General features: G+C 36.8%; 2 protein-coding genes and 1 pseudogene across 10 annotated transcripts in view; all 3 read right to left on the bottom strand.

Moving 5' to 3' along the window:
• Positions 1-752: 752 nt before the first annotated feature.
• LOC107688659 (homeobox protein PKNOX1-like) lies at positions 753-8,488 on the bottom strand. 2 transcript variants are annotated; one of them, XM_016486382.1, is made up of 11 exons: positions 8,413-8,488; positions 7,154-7,265; positions 5,378-5,508; positions 4,887-5,058; positions 4,607-4,777; positions 4,406-4,520; positions 3,071-3,168; positions 2,856-2,984; positions 2,683-2,759; positions 1,712-1,878; positions 753-1,592 (listed from the first exon to the last, which is right to left on the bottom strand). In XM_016486382.1, exons 2-11 carry the CDS (start codon positions 7,205-7,207, stop codon positions 1,402-1,404), a joined length of 1,305 nt encoding a protein of 434 aa, XP_016341868.1. In that variant the 5' UTR covers positions 7,208-7,265; positions 8,413-8,488; the 3' UTR covers positions 753-1,401. The 2 variants fall into 2 exon arrangements, with proteins under 2 accessions (XP_016341868.1, XP_016341869.1); XM_016486383.1 differs by lacking the exon at positions 8,413-8,488 and having other exon boundaries at positions 2,856-2,978; positions 7,154-8,393.
• A 1,079-nt stretch (positions 8,489-9,567) lies between these two features.
• LOC107688658 (protein TsetseEP-like) lies at positions 9,568-14,929 on the bottom strand (annotated as a pseudogene).
• Positions 14,930-15,630: 701 nt separating this feature from the next.
• The window catches only part of LOC107688656 (ATP synthase-coupling factor 6, mitochondrial-like), a 10,449-nt gene continuing 7,319 nt past the window's right edge, over positions 15,631-18,760 (bottom strand). For 7 of the 8 annotated variants that reach the window (XM_016486374.1, XM_016486373.1, XM_016486378.1 and 4 more), the window contains 3 exons: positions 16,475-16,538; positions 16,218-16,342; positions 15,631-16,006 (listed from right to left, as the gene is read on the bottom strand). In XM_016486374.1, coding sequence (XP_016341860.1) covers positions 15,975-16,006; positions 16,218-16,342; positions 16,475-16,538 — 221 coding nt within the window. In that variant the 3' untranslated portion in view covers positions 15,631-15,974. The remainder of the gene's footprint in view (positions 16,007-16,217; positions 16,343-16,474; positions 16,539-18,760) is intronic. The other variant, XM_016486380.1, reaches the window with a different exon arrangement.

Here is an 18,760-nt window from a genome sequence, read left to right as displayed (position 1 = left end):
CCAAAAAAAAAAAAAAAAAAAAACCTTGCACTGGTCACTATGTCATATACAGGCACGGCGTAAGAAATCATTATATTACATGCACTCAAATCTGAAAAAGTTTTATTTAGTACTTGCTATTGTTTTAAGAAATACCTGCCAAACAATCCTCTGATGTGTCATGAATGATTAAATACACAAATATTTCCAGAGACACACAAGCGACAATGTGCTTATATCTAATATGCAATAAATATGGAGAAAAAAAGGAAAAAGTCCCCATCCATGCAAAAAAGTATTTTCACTGTTGCAAAACTTTGTAAAGGCTTTATTATGTTATACTATTGTAGTGTTTACAGTCCTTAAATAATTGTTTAGAAAACAGCATACAATTTACAACATTTAATGTAAAATGGTGTGGCAAAATACTCAAGACTTGACCTTTATATGGACATTTTATGCCATAATTCCCAAAGCATCTTTCATAACTCTGATTGTTAAGGGAAGCTTTGTACGTGTTAGATCAAACTACATTAGCCTATAGAGCAAAAACAAACAGGTCCCTCTGAAACGAAGGAACATCTTCAGCATAAGGATGAAGATTACTGGAAGAGACTTTGATTTAACTCATATTACTAAGTTTTATCAATGTATCAGCTTTCTGTGCTTATCAGTGGTATAGTTTTACAAAAGAATATGTAAGGCATTTTGTATGCGAGTGTTAAACCCAATTTACATATTTAAAAATGGTTTATAATCCAACATCGATTTTGTTTTTTCTAAAAAACTTTTAAGTCATCCCCTGAAAACAGGGCAGATAGTATAGTTTCTGTACATAAATATTCCCTATAAAACACAAACTAAAAAAAAAAAAGAAAAGAAAAAACAACACTTTTTACAACGTTCATATATAAAAATAATAATCTCTTTTCTCGAACTCTGTCTTGGAGCCTCTCTACAAGCGTGAGCATACTGAAGAAAACATGAACATGCAGTGTGAATAAAACCAGCACGACGACAAACTCTTAAAATCTTGGCATTCAAATGAGTTCATATAGAAAACAATCATTACAAACATTCACTACAGAAGCTTAAAAACGTTCCTCTGCGTTCTATTGTTGCAGCCTTCTTGAAGTGTCTCTATATAAAAGTGCACACACCTGCACGTCTATGCAATAAAACCAGGTGCTGAAATGCAACTCCTCGCACTGCATCTTTCAGTAACGTTGTGCTCTCTGTAAACTGTTTGTGTGTTACATAAGCCAACACGCAGTACTCTTACATTTTTTTTTTTTTTGTAGTGCACAAGTATCAGCTTTGTTGAAAGTCTACGAGGGGACTGGATCTCTTGCCACAAGTGTCATGTGCAAGTTTTCCAATGTAAATGTAAGCATGCAGTGTGTGACCTGCGATCCGTGTGTCTTAGTCGCTAACATCTAAACCCAGCCCGGTCATGTCAGCAGATGACAAATCTGCATCGTCTTCATTGCCGCTTTCCTCTGATTCATCCTCGCTGTGATTTCCCATCATGACTTGCTGCATGGCGAGAGTTGCTCCATCTGATGAAAGCGCCTGGAAGCCATCGACGTTCATCCCCACTGTAACCATACTACCTGCAAACAATCACAACACATTCAGTAAAGGAAAATCTGTAATATAAAACCAAGAAAACAGACTTTGTTTTAATATTGGAGCATGAGTGCTGTAAGAACACATTATTTTGAGGCAGTACCATCTGGCATTGTGAGTTGCTGCTGGGTTCCAGATGAGGCGATGGAGTCAGACCAGAAGCGGTGTAGCGGGCGGCTCTGAGCAAGAGTCTTCTTCTTGGTTTTAGACATCTCTGTGGCGCTGGCATCTAGCATTGGCTGCAAGATCCGTCGTCGAGCATTAATAAACCTGCAGGACAGACCCAAAAGACAATATTTTCCATCACTCGCTATGCATGGAAGAATAAAAGACATTGTTATATAAAGAACAATATAATCTAGATCAGTGTGTGGGAAGTAAATCTGTAGTAAATTATAATGAATGGCTTTGCAAGTTATTTTAATTTCACATGCTGTATTTCAAATGATTTTAAATGTGTGATGCACACAACAGCTAATAAACATCAACTTGATATCATGTATAAATAAGTGATAGAAATGAATATTCTTTACATTCTAAATTCAGATGTAGTTATTTGGATTACTGTTCACATTATAATTATTTGGCTTTGTTAATGTTACTTTTGTGTTTAGGACTTTAATGAGTGACGTCGTAATAAATGCCCAACTCAGAAGTAAGTTTCCCAGGTGCACTTCAAGGCAGAATGTCTGAATATTTCAAGGAAATACATAAATGCACCGTATTTGAGAACTTAATTTAAACATTTTTAATACGTAAGGAGATAAAAACATAAGATTAGGAACTTTAAAATAGGGCTGTCAAAGTGGGCTGCTATTTTGGTAATTAAGTAAAAAGTAAAAATGAAAGACAAATGTGTTTATACAAATATAATAATGTGGCAATAATGACAGGATTACGTTTGAAAAATAAAGCTTATGATTTTATGATATTATTGAACAATTCTATTACAGTACACAACATTTTATTATGTGGTTAATTTCACATAATCAATTAATCTCAGAATAATTCATTCCGGACAGGCTGGAACAACAGAGTCACTGTCTACTTCGTGTTCTTGCTGGATTGACTTACCAGTTGTTGACTTGGAGTAAAGTCAGGTTTGTTTGAATTGCAAGTTGCTTTTTCTCTTCCTCAGTGGGATAGGGGTGCTACATAAAGAAGGTGAACAGTGAAGTGTTCATTCATTTATATCAGGTAAAACAAAACTGCAACGACTGACTTTAAACATTTGTTTGCCAACTAACCGCAATGTGCTGGAAGAGCCAGGAGCGCATGACATTGGTAGCCTGTTTGGGAAGAACACCACGCTTGTTTTTAGGTGAGCTGTCATCTCCCCCAAAGAAACTCAAGTCCTGATTGAGCTGAAGCTGCAGGAAGTACAAGGAGTCACTGATCAGTGAGTCTGCTTGTGATCTGTGTAAAAATGTTTGTGTGTGCCCTGCTGGAGTGTCATGCACACCTGTGAGTTCTGGATGTGTATTGTTCCAGGTGAGATGGCTTGTGTCACCACTTGCCCCTGTGGTGTGACTACCGTCACTGGATGATATACTGTATTACCTGCACAAAACAAGATTTTGTATTTTCTTTCCCCCCAGAGGAGCCATCATTTCAACCAAATAGCCAATGTTGCCAATTAGATTCAAAATTAGGACTGCACGATAAATCGCATGCGATATTTAACGCGCATCTTATCAGTAAAGTCGCTTCTGTAATCAGCGGTAAATCTCCATCACCTGCGGGCTTTCACGATTACAGAACCGGCTTTCTGACAAGATGCGCGTTAAATATCGCATGTGATTTATCGTGCAGCCCTATTCAAAATGTTCACATATAATAAACAAATACATGATAAATGCCATGAGAAAACGAAGAGTTTTTTTAAAAAATGGAAACTTCTAAAATGATTTAAAACAGTGAATCAGCTTTTTTTAACAAAACTTTAAAGGGGTCCTATTATGCTTTTTCACTTTTTCAACTTTTTCAAAAACTACAACGAGCGACTCGTTTGGACTACAACGCATATTTTCCAGGATTTGTGATATCACTAATATCGACGAATGGGACGAGACCTGGTTGAACTGCACTAGAGAAGGCAACGAGTGTTATCTCTATGTCGGAGACGCGCTAGCTTTCCCAAGGCAGACTAATTTAGAGTGGTTACAATCATCCGGGTTTAAATCACACTCAAATTTATTTGATATTGATGCAATATTTACACTGAAGACCCTTCATTTGATGAACTATTGGAGCTGTTCATGCCAGACTGGGGAGAGAGGTGTTGTAATAATGTAAAATACGTGAAAAATAATGTGTTTTTCGAACAACCTAGTATGAGAGCCTGTTCTAGTACACCCCCAAAACAAAATCAAGACTTTGTAAAAGAGCACAATAGGACCCCTTTAAAGCTACCCACTAGCACCAACATTCACATACGATTGTCACATTTCCCCTGCTAGTGGCAGTCGCACAGAACTTTCAAATTGCTCTTGAAGCAGCCGTTCATTACCAACACAAAACAAAAGACAATCATATTAAAGAAAATAAAAGTAAATATTAACTTATTAATTATAAAATAATTATTTCAGATATAATTATTCATACTCATTTTACAGAATAACATTGACATAGAAATCTTGTTTATTTTCACCTTGTGCTCAGTTTTTTTTTAGACTATATCCCAATCCAGTCAGGTGGTTGCATACAAACTATCTGCAAAAGTTCAAATATGCCATATATGCATATGATTGTAACTCCTCGCAGCTCCCAATGTAACTAATGACAGATGAACGTGTACCTGTGACCACTTGTGATGGATTGACTGCGGTCACTGTAATATTGCCTTGTTGAAGACCTTGTGAGGGCAGCACAATGCCCTGGGGACTGAGGGCAGCTGAGAAAGAGTTGGACAACTGCAAAAGAATAAATCAATTAAACACTACATCAGTGTACTCGCTGTGAGTGTTAGTGTCTAAAATTCAAGGAAAACAGCCTTTACTTGGTCATGGCCTGGAGAGTATGGGCTGCCTGGCCCTCCACTCAGTAGTGTCTCACTGTTCATCTTAGTCTTGAGGCAGGAAATGTAACGGCTGCAGAAGTCCTTGCACAGGTCACTGACTTTCTCTAGCTCTAATAGATGAATCCTCAGCACCTGGATGGCCTTGACCATCTGATAGAAAGGAAACAGTTGTGACACTTGCCAGTGTTTGAAGTTAAGATCAAAGCTATGAGGTATATACAATAATATTAGCTATTTCGACACCTGTCACATCTCTTACCAAGTTGTCAAGGTCTGGGTCTTCGCTAAAGAAGGCCTTGCCATCTTTCTCCTGACTGCGTACAAAGTTTTCAATGTCAACATCAAAACTGGCAGAGGTTACGCAGTCAGAGCCCTGAGTAGACTGCTCACACTTCTCAAACAGCAGGGCCAAGAGAGGGAAGAGGGGATGTCTGTGGAGGAGAAGAACCATGTGTAAGAGAAGACACTGTTCAAGTCACTCCTTGAACTAATATGCTGATTTGCTCAAGAAATAATTCTTATTATCAATGTTGAAAACAGTTGTGCTACTGCCACATGAATACAAAATTCAAAAGAACAGCATTTATTTGAAATAGATTATCTTCTGTAAAAATTGCAAATGTCTTCACTGCCACTTTTGATCAGCTGAATGCATCCTCGCTGAATAAAACTATTAATTTAAAGATATATTTCTAAATGTAATGTATATTTATAAAAAGTATAAAGTGTAAATTCAGACACTCATGTCACCTATATATACAGGCTTTGTAGACATCCATTTGTGTTTGTGGTTCAGTGGATACAGGGCTGCTGGAGCTTCCCGTGTTTCCACTGGCAAAGCCCTTCTCAAGGTCACTCTCGGACTGCTCCATGATCTGCATCTAATCCAGGAGAAAACAGCCAAAAAGGGATTACATTTCATATATTAGTTCTAACAATATGCTTGAAAGTGGTATTTTAGCATTTGTAGCTCAATCACTTCCAGATGTACACTTTAACAGTACACAAAGACTCATAAACAGCAATGAAATAAAAAAAAAAAAAAAAAAAAAAATTAGTTTAAATTTTGATCGTCAACGTCAGGAACAAAAAACTTAAATTTATAATAGTTCTTTAAATTTCTCAATTTTATATGAGATTTGCAATTTTTGTAGTTTAAAACCCTGATTTAAGTGACTGTTATCTAACAAAAAAGAATAAAAATCTAAATCAAAGGGAGCCAAACTAAATTGTATAATAATTCTTTAAATTTCTATAAATTTTATGACATCTGTGCAACTTTTGTAGTTTAAACCCTTGATTTTACTGATTTGTTTTCTAGCAAAAAAATGATGAATTAATTCAAATCCAATTAAATGCTAGTCAATCGTTGGAATCCTCCTCACACAATGGACAGACGAACCCGGACTGTGTATTTGTTGGACATTATCTCGATGGAACGCTCAGCTTCTCGTATACATGGATCTAATGTGAAAACTGTAAATTTATGGCATTCAGCTTTTAATGTTGTGTCAGCTTTTCTAAAATCTTTGCTATTTATCTATTATTATCAATTAATTTATTTGTATTATTACTATTTATTTATTTTTATATATATACATATTTTTATTTTATGATTATTATTATTTATTTTTTTTAAGTCTACCAGGGTTGGGGTGGGTTCTACATTTACACAGTTGCTGTTTGTTTTATACAGTGGGTACGGAAAGTATTCAGACCCCCTTCAATTTTCTCATGGCTGTATTAGATCAAAAGGGTGCTTCTACTAAATACTGAGCAAAGGGTCTGAATACTTAGGACCATGTGATATTTCAGTTTTTCTTTTTTAATAAATCTGCAAAAATGTCAACGATTCTGTGTTTTTCTGTCAATATGGGGTGCTGTGTGTACATTAATGAGGAAAAAAAATTAACTTAAATGATTTTAGCAAATGGCTGCAATATAACAAAGAGTGAAAAATTTAAGGGGGTCTGAATACTTTCCGTACCCACTGTATTACTATTCCCAGAAGAAAATTCAATAAATATTTGTTAACAAAAAAAAAAATCAATCAATTAAATGATCAACCAACTAAATTTTATCCAATACAATTTTAGTAGTTCTTTAAATTTCTATAAATTTAACTAGGCTTGACATTTTTGTATGGTTTAAAACCCTGATTTGATATCCTACGTTTAATTACTTTTAAAATTACTAAAAAATTAGGTTGGGGTTGGATGGATGAACAAGATCAATCCTGTCAACATTATAATTTGTGTAAAACAATAAAATGTTGAGATTTATTCTTTCTGCACAGAGGTCTAAATATGTCAAATGTAAAGATTACGACAAAATTTGGAGAAACGGGAAAATGTGATGCATTTAAAACTAGTTCTGTTTCAAGCCAAGTTAATTGTATGATAGTTTCAAACTTTCTTGGGGGAAAAAAGTAATGGGACACCAAAGTGTGCGGTTCTCATGAAAAGTGGCAATTAAATATTTAACATTATTATTATCATTTTTTTTATATATATATATCACTGCTACCTGCTGATCTCCCTCTTGATATTTGTCTATGGACACAGAATGGGCAGCCATCATATTCAAAGTGACCACTGCCAACACTGGGGCATTATATGGGCAGGCAGCAGGAAACGACCTAAAACTAACCACATGCAACTTTAAAAAAGAACAAAAAAAAGGCGTTAGACAGAAACAACATTATAGAAGTTAGTCAAAACTCCCGTGTAAACCACTTTTGATCTTAACCAACATGAAGATACGGGTTTCTTTCTTTCGTATTTATCATAAGCAGCTAATAAAAGGGGGAATGCATGGCGTAAACTTGCAATGGGAAGCCTGCCCTGGATGTATTGATATGTAAAACCAGTGTTATGTACTGCAGAGCGCCATGTCCATGCTTTACAGCACACTTTATTCACACACCCACTAGCACGAGTACTTCAATATTTCTCTCATGCCTTGCGACATTCGTGTTGATCAAGTTACATACAAGCTATTTATTATCCAACAAAACTACGCTAACTTCACATAACGGCAAGACCGTTTAAGCCAATCATAATAAGAAGCAATCTGATAATTTCGTTTACAGACAAAAAAACAAGTCTAGCTAACGCGTTGCTGGGGTAAAAAACGACATGTGAAGCACTAAACCGCGACGCGTTTCAGTCAGTCGGCGCTTATCAGCTCGTTCAGCCATCGACTAAACTTCGAAGAGCAAGGAAACACTCGTCGGTCCAGCCTAAATGTTCACGTTATGTGGACGGAGAAGTAATGTAGCAGCGGGTGCTGAAGTAGCAAACGCCATGTTGCCCCTCTAACAAGCGAGCAGAGCGGTTAGCTGGCACATTAGCCCGCTAGCAGCACCGCCAGCTAATCCTTCACGTCTGCGGCACATGAGCGCGGTCCTCAACGTAAATACAATTTAAAGGACGTTAACGTGCACTTTTAATTACTGTTAGTTAAAAACAACAACTCTAAAGCGGTTAATTTAGGCCGGAGCCCGTCGTCTAGCGTTCCTCTGGCCTGACTGAGAGCGGCTCAACCGGGCCTTCACTCAGCGCTCGCCCTCGCTAGAATCAAACCTCCTGTCCTTTAAAAAGCCGACATATTTTTCCCTCCTTCTAGAGGTTTTTAGGACAAGATTGGCTCGACTGTCCCACGCAAGTCCCGTGAGCCCCTAACAGCGTATGCTCTCTTTCACTCGGCGCCGGGCATCTGTGTGTGTCGCTCGGATTGTTTGATTGATAGGGAGCGGAAAAAGACGAGTTTGAGTGACAGCTTACCTGGGTGCCAATCTTCGTCACACTGACAAGCGGCTGCAGCAATCGGGATCCGCATTTGTCGCGCTGCGTCATCACGCACGGGGACGCAGGGCTCCAGCTCATGAATATTTAAGTAGGGGGAGGAGAAGTGACTCGCCCTCGGCGAATATTGTAAACACTCCGTTTTAGGAGGACAGGGACAATTAGTTTTAAAATCTGTGCCATTTAAGTGCAGTTTCGTTGTTTGATGTTCTGCGCCAAAATGTATTTTCTCAAAAATGTCACCATTTCCTTCAGGTTTGTCTACATTTTAAATAACTTTTTGAATTCATTCGTTCATTTCGAAGGATCTTGCAGTGCGGAAATAATTCTTGAAAGTACAGAAAGTCCATTTAGTTGCTATGGAAGCTTGTTTTCCCACCACGGGATGGATGGATAAAAAAAAAAAAGAAAAAAAAAATGCTACTTTTATCTCACAATTCAGACTTTTCCCTTGCAATTTGTAGGGGGAAAAGTCAGAACTCACACGTCTGAGAAGAAAAGGCAGAATTGTGAGATATTAACTTTCAGTTGCGAGTAAAAAAGAATTGACATAAAAAGTCACATTTACTATTTCATTTTTAATTAGGTGGTGGAAACAAAAGAGAGATGTTAAGATGTAAACTCAGAATTCTGAGAAAAAAGGTCTGAGCTGTGAGAAAACCTAACCCTAAGTGTAAAAAAAAAGCTGCGTCCCAAATGATGCGGTATGCACTTATACACTGTTCTTATGCATCATGCTGTGTAGTGTATGAATTATATAAGGTTATTTTGTCATTCATAATCAGATTCTGATAGCCCCTCCCCCTCTGCTACGTAATTAAAGCTGCGACAGTTGAGTGCATGAAGTGTCCAACATTCCACACTTCGTTTTTTCGGGTATTTAAAGTGCACTTTTTCTATTTGGAATTTTCAGTGTGAACGCACTACTCGCACTATTTACTACAAAATACTACAAAGTGGCATAGAATAGTGCATAAGTATGTGAATTGGGACGCACCTTCAGAAGCCTGATTGTGAGATGAAAAGTCAAAGTAACCTTATTTAATTTTTTTTATTCCATGGTGGAAACTAATAATTAACATAAGGCAGAAGTTAGTCATAAAACATTAGAAATGAGGTCATTTCGAAATGGATCATGTTAGTCTCACATTTTAATTAATGTAGGAAATACAGCGTTTCAACCATTTGCCAGTTTAATGTTAGAAGTACACTACCCTCCTTTATTAATAAAGTCAAGGCAAGCGTAGTCTCATTAGATTAAAGTGTAAATTGAGATGAACACCATTCAAATACTGTAGAAGACAACAGCAACAAATAACTCTAGATACACTCGGTTGAAGTGAAATCATTTTATTTCCATAATTATAGAATTCTAGCATAAAGCTTGCGATTTGCCAGTAAATCATCTGAGGAACAATGAACATGGGGAAGAAACAGGGTTGTGTACAAAGGTAGCAATACCACAGGCTCAGTGTCCGGGTGAGGATCGGCCTGAGGAAGGCTGGGGAAGACGGTATTTAGACAGATCTACATCCACATCAGCAAAGGTGTACATGTTGTAGTGGTGGTGCTGCAGGTTCTTGTACGTGGTGTTGTCAAAGGGTTCAGGCTCTGGCTCTGGCTCCGGGGCTTGTTCTGAGGAAATCAATAATGTACGAGATTAAATGTAAGACATGTGGAACTGGGAAAAAAAATATCACACAAAATGCATCTGACAGCAACTGAAAGACAAGAAGTTGTTTCAGGAAAAAAGCCCAAACAATGAGTACCGTGCCCAAGGAACAACTAAATGAACATTTCTTTTAGATTGGAAGATAATCTCGAGTTAAAATATTTGCGCAAGGAGAAATCAAAGTAAAAATTCAACTACATGCCGAGTAAGTTTTTTACAAAGTGATCATAGAAGGAAGAACCGAGGAAGAGTCTTCCTGTTAATTCCTTACTCTTCAAAAGGATTTCAGATTTGAATCTTCACACTTGCATGGTGTTACAGTAATCACTTTCAATCCACAGGTGGTCCTTTACATAAAAGGTGTGAGGGGCCTCTAGCTTTTTACCTAGACTACAGACGTCTGACTAATTACTCTGTCATTTTCCATTTCACCCACTACAGCTCAAGTCAATCAAACTTTAAAATAAACCAGATGCTTCTAAAGACAGGATCTTTCCACATTACTCTATTATTTTGCTCAGTTTTTACCATAAATGTTATAAAACAACATTATATCACCATGCATAACTACACAAACTGATAAATCAGTTTAAAAACTCTAGATCTACAGTACTATTTTGAAATGAGTTATATACTACAAAGCAGACAAAGGAGTAGTAAGTAATGAATTATTAATAGAAGCCATTTTAAACCTTAACCAAAGGAACAATCAGTCCAGGTAGATGCATCCATTTGCAGTCATGCAAATTTATGAAAATACAATAGGTAAAAAAATAACTTGATAAGAAAAGCAAATGTAATGCAAATGCATAATGAAGATTAAAAGTTGCAAAGCCATTTGAGCAAAGCCTTTGTGCAAAAGCAATCCCACTGCTGCCATGAAAAGGTATTAGTGTTAAATAAATGGTAAGAGAAATGTGTTTCTGTGATGTGACGGATCCAGAGAAAAAGAAACTGAGTAAGGATGTGTGGTGTACCCTCAGGTGTTTCCACAACGTTCGTCTCAGCCCGAGCGTCTACAGCATCAGCGGCCGGCCACAGGTGCAGGGTCTACCAGCTCTTCTGAAGGGGCTGCCGGCATTCCTGCCTCAGCTTTGGATGATGCATCCTCAGGCTTAGCTGCAACATCTCCAGGAGCCTCAGGAGCTACTCCATGACTATCTTCAACAGCGGTTTTGGCTACTTCTTCAGGGCTAGGTTCTGTAGGGGCTTCTGGGACAACTTCTGCAGAAACTTTGACAGCATCTTCAGCTTTGATTTCTGGTTCCTTTTGAACAACAATCTCCTCCGTAGATGCCTTTTTAACATCTGTTGCGGTGTCCACTGTCTTGTCAGGAGTGTCAGCTGTAATTGATTCACTGGACACTTCTGGAATTGCTTCAGTTGTGGAGGGAGATAATATAGGGGCAGGATCAATAAGGGTCTCATCTGATCCGTCTGGTTTAGCACTTGGTGCAGGAACCTCTTCTGGTTTTGCTTTAGTCACAGTTTCAGCATTTTCTTGAGCTTCTCCAAATGAGGCAGATTCAGGTTTTGCTTCCTTATCTGCAACATCTACTTCAATTGTCAGACCAGGTGATTTCTTCTGTGCTGCTTTCTCTCCAGACTCGACTGGTGTTTCAGTCTTTGGCTTCTCATCATCAGAATCAGAGTCTGAATCAGAATCACTGGAGGATGAGGATGAAGAAGAGCTATCGTCTTCATCTTTCTGGCCTTCTGCCTCAACATCTGAGGCCTTACTTGCTTCACTTCCTGTAGTGACTTCATTAGTAGGTGGGACTTCAGTGATCTCTTCAGCTGCTGCCGTATCAGCAACTAGACTGCCAGCTGTCGTCTCATTTGCAGCGGCTGTGGACACAGCCTCAGTGGTTTCAGACTCACCTAAAGCTATGTCTTTGGGAAGAAATCCTGTGGCAGACAGCTTAGAAGGGAAGGCAACTGCGGGCTTGTAGGCTAGTAGAAAAGCCCTCTCATCGGCCTCTATGGCTGAGGAAATGGCAAATGGGATAAATTACATGAGATTTTTTTTAGCTTATTACATTTGAGAAAACCTCCTGTTCAATGTAGACATTAAACCCAGCAAACACCGCAAGAAAACCTTGCACACCCTGTTAAAGTCCCTTGCCTGAATGTGGAAAGACCAAAATATGTTTGCTATGCTTCAATAAAATAGTTCATATCACTAATAAAGTCTTGCAAAAATGTAGACTGTAGAAAGAATGCAGAAAATAGGCTAAAACTGCATTTTTCAGGCTAGTCCATCTAATGAGCAAACACATTGTAGAGCAATAATTTAATTTAAAGACCTCATGAAAACAAAATTGTTGTTTTGTGCCTTTAAGTCCTTGTCTGTAATTCTAGAAGCCACATACACGACCGTTAAGACGTTTGGGGTAAGTATGTTTTTTTTTTTCTAAAAAAGATCAAAAGTGAGGGTAAAGACGTGTGCGATGTTACAAAATGTCTTATTTATTTTTTCATCATTCCACTCATCAAAGAATCCTGAAAATATTAAGCAGAGTAACTATAGACTGGAGTAAATGCTGCTGAAAATTCAGCTTTACCATCACAGAAATAAATACAATTTTATAATATATTAAAAAAAGTGTTCTTAAATTGTTATAATATTTCAGAATATTACCTTTTACTGTATTTTGATCAAATAAATTAGCTTAAAAGAGTGAGCATAAGAAACTTATTTCAAAAACATTAAAAAAAATCTTACCAGACCCAAACTTTTGTAGTAGTGCATATTCTAGTGTACTACTAAAAGATGAAATAATTATCTTTTACCAAATATACAGTTTTAAAATGTACAAATAATTCCATGAAACATACCTATATCATCTTGCATTCAAGGGCGTATACAAATGTTGCATGTCCAATACAATGCTCTCTTGAATGACAATGTGTCCCTTTCCCTAAATTATAAATACCTGCCATCACAGACTAGTAGCAAATCATGGCTGTGACAAAAAAAATTTAAAAAAAGGACAAGCTCTTCAATATGTCCCGCACCAAACAAATTCATTAAAACCATTACTTTACACATTAAAAGTACTATAAAATTGTCTGTAAAAATGTCACCTTCAATAGTAAAAGCATTGATGAATCCCTTCACCAAAGATATTCATCTTTTGAGGAAATTTGTGTACTTTTAAAAGCAATTAATATAACTGCATGGGCTCACATTGTATGTCCTCAACAAGTTCAGCCAAAAGTAAATGATGCTTTTGAAAGCACATGTCTTTGGAAAGCATGAGGGTGAAAGGATGGGATCTAGTGATCTAATCCAGAGGCTAAGGGCCTGTCCAAATACACACACTTATGGTCTTGGCCACTTGAGAGCATGTGCAGGTGACAGGAAGTAAGTGTGCAGGACTGTCCCAAGTCTAAAAAATGCCAAAAGCTCAGTGCCCTTAATGCACACCAAACCCACACTATCCCGAATACCATCATTCGTCATGGTCAGGAACTCAAATGCCCCAAAATCTTGAGAAAATGAGAAAAACTTTACAGTGTGTCAGTTAAATTAATTGGGTATTACATATAATTTGGTAGCAAAACAAAGTGTTGCTCCTGTTGCACATTGCATTGGTGCAGAAATGAGTAAGTGTACTTTGCAAAATGTTTGCACTTATGACTGCCTTTCTTCAGTAGAACATAAAAGACTATATTTTGAAGAATGTCCATAACCAAACTGGTACCTGTTTTGGTATTTTTTTCCAAACATCAGAAGTCAATGGGAATCGAAACTGCTTGGTTACCAATATATTTTATTTTGGGTGAAATGACACGAGGGTGAGCAAATGATGACATACCGTAATTTTCATTTTTGGGTGACCTATCCCTTTAATTAGAAGCATCACAATCAAAAATTGTCTCGTCTGTTATATATAAGGATATTTGAACAGACATTAATTAGTTTATTTTGCAAAATATAGATCAAAATGTGCAAATATAGCTCTGTAAAACGTGACTTGCATTTTTACAACACTATGCTGTAAGTCTGTCTCATCAGCTAATCACATGTTTTACGCACCCTTGCAGTCGCCACGCCCACTTGAACTAAATACAGGAAATACGTCATGTAAGTACACTCATGTAAGTACAAAGACAACAAATGTGGGTATTGAGACAGGCCCTAAGAATGGCATAAGGTGCAAAATGGCTAAAATCACCTACAGCACCTCAAAGCACAATTAGACAAATAATCATGCTGTATATAGTATTCATGCTATAGTATAGTATGTGAACATCACACAAACAGGACATTAAGGATGTATGGAAAGAAAAAGCATGCCCTTACTCTTACTTGAAGCCTTTGCCTTCTTTGCTGTTTTGGGTGGGACGTCCCCTTGTGTGCAGAGAGCTGCAACAAATGGGGTCCGAGGTGTGCCCCTCCAGCCTTCATGCAGGAGACACTGTATGTACACAGAAAGGCATATTATTAATACTGAAACATGTTTAAATTAATAAAAAATGACAATTTCCTATAAATATATATGTTATTTCACGTAATGTAATATTTTACTGACATGACTAGCTTCACTTCACTGTTATTTATGTTATAACAGACAGAGATTCAAGTCCTAGCTGATTTGACGTGTTTTGACCAAAATCTTATGCGAAAGGCACTTCATACACATTTACAAAGTATCTCTAGACCATCTTCGTAGAAATACAGCCAAAGCAGTTTATTGTTACCTTGACAGATCCAAGCCGTCCTAGCCTGAGCAGAAACGTCGCCATCTTTGTTCTCCAGTTATTATTATCCGTGTGGAAAATGAAATTCACGAATTGGTTGTCATCAATAGTTCCCTCAAAATGAAGCGTTTACGTTTTATTTTAAAGCAAGAAAGAACATAATAAAAGTCCTCCATACTAGTATAGACAACATTCATTATGCCTATCTAAATATATAGACCTCATACAGCTATCAGCATCAATATCAAGAATCCATTTGTATGGCATTTTCTCCACTTCCCATTTGTGAACTTGGACCACAAAACCAGCCATAAGGGTCAATTTTTCGAAATTTAGATGTATATATAATCTGAAAGCTGAATAAATGAGCTTTCCATTGATGTATGCTTTGTTAGGATAGGACAAGGATTTGGATTTGGCCGAGATACAACTATGTGAAAACCTGGAATCTGAGGGTGCAAAAAAATCTAAATATTGAGAAAATCACCTTTAAAGTTGTCCAAATGAAGTTCTTAGCAATGCATATTACTAATCAAAAATTAAGTTTTGTTATATTTATGGTAGGAAATTTACAAAATATCTGCATGGAACATGATCTTTACTTAATATACTAATGCTTTTGGCATAAAAGAAAAATTGATAATTTTGACCCATACAGTGTATTTTTGGCTATTACTGCAAATATACCCCAGCGACTTAAGAATGGGTTTGTGGTCCAGGGTCACATTTTACAGTAAATGTAATGTAATGATAACTTATATTAATAATCCAAAAACTAAGATGATATATAACATATTTCATACCACTGTACATGATTTCAAATGCATTTTATTCAAATCATTTCTAAAAATAAAACATCCAGACCCCAACATATGTGGCTCAGTTTATTCAGCTCTTTCCCCATATATTTTAAACTCACAAACATTATGAAAAGCAACAAGCATTTATTTCACAGCTAAGCTATGCTCTCGTCCACATGTGCGTTATACGGGAAACAGGTAGATTTTTCCATCAGACATTTTTGAAAAATAGCTATTTAGTATTTAGAATCTCACAAAATTTTAAATCTCACTAAATGTTCACTTTTACAGATTAAAGACAAGTCATTTAGTAGACGTCTTTCACAAAATAGCACTGAGGCACAGGAGAGGACAACAGAAGTTTACTTGGAGGACACTTCATCAAATTTAGGCTCTGTAAATACAAAAAAGGGATGTTAGTCAAATGCACTGTAAAAAAAATAAAACTTTAGGACACATGCTGTCAGTCAAACAAAACTGAAATGTCAGACCTAAAACTAAGGCTCAATCAATGCAACAACTACAAACTGCACTGTGTGAACTATCTTGTATTCTAAAGGAGTAAGCAGTTTCAAAACTGAAACTAAGCAAAGAGGTTTACAAACCAGGGAATTTGAACTCTGGGAAGGAAGACAGATCACCACCACCGTACAACCGCTGCAGTTTAGTTATTTCCTCAGCAAGAGCCTTCTGATACTCTGGACCGGCATCAACTAGACCACCAATGGCACTGAGAAAACACGAAAAGTTCAAATCATTAGCTTAATTAAATCACTGGCTTAATTAAAACGTAAGATTAATCACAAAGAAGGGCAACAAAACTCTTAGAGACAAACAAGAGTGTATGACAGTAAAACTCTACCCGCTTTTTGTGGAGTATGAGCGAATTGAATCTAGGAACATTTTCTGAATGGGGTCCAGTCCAGCTGACAATCACAGGAAACACAACAATTAATAAGTGCTTGCAATATATCTAAATAACAGACATGCATATGGACGCCAGAATCCCTGATATCTTGTACACTAAAGAAGAAATCAGTCGTCTTTAACCCTCATGCATGAGAAGAGTGCCTGGTGTGAAGTCTAGATCTAGTGAACTAAAGAGAACTGAGTCAAGGAGCAGGTAAGGCGGTGAGTAACTTGGACAGAGGTTGCATTTACACTGAAATGAAACGGAAGCATTTCAGCTCATAAGAGTGATGATAACCATAAACAAATGCCCATCAAACAACTCATGATTATTGATTCAAGTAGTTGTCATACATTCTTAATTTTGCATCCCGTAATAAAATGCTGCTTCCATTCCACATACAGCAAACAGTGCAATCTCAATCTCACTCAATGCACCATACACCATACTGGGAAAGTGGGTAAGGAGCATTTCATATTTATCTTTGACATATAAACCACAGTACACGGGAAAAGATAAAGAGGATAATTAACCGATCACTGATATCATGCGAGCCCCTGGGAAGAAAAGTGAGACACTGACAAAGAAAGTGCATTTGGGTGAGGAAAGAGTAATGAGACAGAAAGGTGAGGTCAAAGTACATTGTTACCATACTCATACTGTTTAAAAAATAAACTAGTCAAAACATAGAAATGCATCATCTGAGGTGACATCTTAAGCCTAAAATTTAACCTAACTGTGACTTTAACAGGAAAGAAAACCCAACATCTGATTTGTCAAAGTGACATTTTCTAATAAAGCACAACAAATGGAGCTTTATCTTTACAGATAAAGATCATTTGTATATAATAGGGCTGTCAAAATCATCAATTAGCATGTTAATAAAATTGATATTCTGAATAATGAACATAATTAATTGATATTACTGTGACAGACTAAGCATGGGATAAACAATTTACAAAAAAAAAAGTGGCTTTCAAGTCAATATGTTGTTTCATTTACATATCAATAACATTTAGCTTACATTCAACAGGCATCTATTTTGTCTGTTTGCCTGGTGTAGACTTAAAGGACATTCATACAGGACCATGCTATTTTTTGAATTGCTGGTCTATGTAAATATGCAAAGCAGACATGTCTTGTGTCATATCTTGCTGTTTTTTAGCACCTTGCGCAATGAGCATTTCAAATTCTTCGACTTGATTAAATGTGCTATTCCACAAGTTTTTAAGAATTAAATGCATTAAACTGACATTAAATTGATGGCCTAATAAATTAGCACTTCAGTTTGGTTAAATGTGAAATTTCAAATTTTTTACAGTGAAATGTGCAAATATTTTTCACATTAAATTCAATGTGTTACTTCCTGTTTCTTTGTAATTATTTGTTGTTTGTGCAATAGTTTCAAACTAAATCCTACACCAAGTTCTTTTTCAGTGTACTATATTTTTGTTAAATTGATAGCCCTAGTAAATACAGTTACTCTCTTGAGGAGTGAGGTCATAAATACAAGGACTTAAAATACAAAGACTGAACGAAGACAAAAGATTTCAAAGAAAGAAGCAAAGGAAGACAGGAACAGGATTCAAGAGCGATAAACAACTGAATTAATAGAAAAGAAATGAAAAAAGAGACAAGTATAGAAAAGCTGCAAAAATAATAAATATAACTGAAAGGTAGCAGTCAGGGAAATTATGCGTTGAAGAACATGCATTGCATAACATGAAGAGTCAAAAAAAAAAATGCAGACATGCGCAAAAGATGGATGACGGATGGGGAGACAGGCTGTGTTCATGGACTGAAGACCAGGGCACAGACTTAAAATACACCATCAAAAAGAAAAATGGTGTGCTATCTCTGCCCCAGCTTAGAAAATGAATATAGCCTTGAATGAGTAACTTGAGTCTACTTTTCTCCTGTGATATTGTGGAGAAGCAATTAGGGGTATCACGGTTTCTAAAGATAGTGTTCTGTTGTCACAGTTTTGGTACAGTTTAGTAAAAAAGAATTTCCAACCCATTGGATTTTAAGTAAGGTAATTCACTAAAACTTAATGATCTAAAAGAAGATGCCTCATTGCTGCAGGATAAACTGCATCAGTAATACAGAGAATTAAAGTTCCCTTTCAGTCGGTCACTCTCGACGTCACGTTGGATGACTGACGAATTGGGATCTCGCTTAGAGAGACCAATCTACTTCGAGTGTAAACTAAACGAGCCAATGCACATTGGCATGCGA

This window comes from Sinocyclocheilus anshuiensis, unplaced genomic scaffold (genome assembly GCF_001515605.1).
Source record: "Sinocyclocheilus anshuiensis isolate Anshui unplaced genomic scaffold, SAMN03320099.WGS_v1.1 scaffold834, whole genome shotgun sequence".
NCBI lineage: Eukaryota > Metazoa > Chordata > Actinopteri > Cypriniformes > Cyprinidae > Sinocyclocheilus > Sinocyclocheilus anshuiensis.
This window is presented reverse-complemented; position numbering and strand designations above follow the sequence as displayed.

Coding starts and splice junctions, on each gene's coding strand:
- LOC107688659 (XM_016486382.1), bottom strand. CDS start 7,207: ATGATGGCTGCCCATTCTGTGTCCATAGACAAATATCAAGAGGGAGAT. Junction 4,778..4,886: donor ACCCAGACCTTGACAACTTG/GTAAGAGATGTG, acceptor CCTTTCTATCAG/ATGGTCAAGGCCATCCAGGT. Junction 1,593..1,711: donor GCAACTCACAATGCCAGATG/GTACTGCCTCAA, acceptor GATTGTTTGCAG/GTAGTATGGTTACAGTGGGG.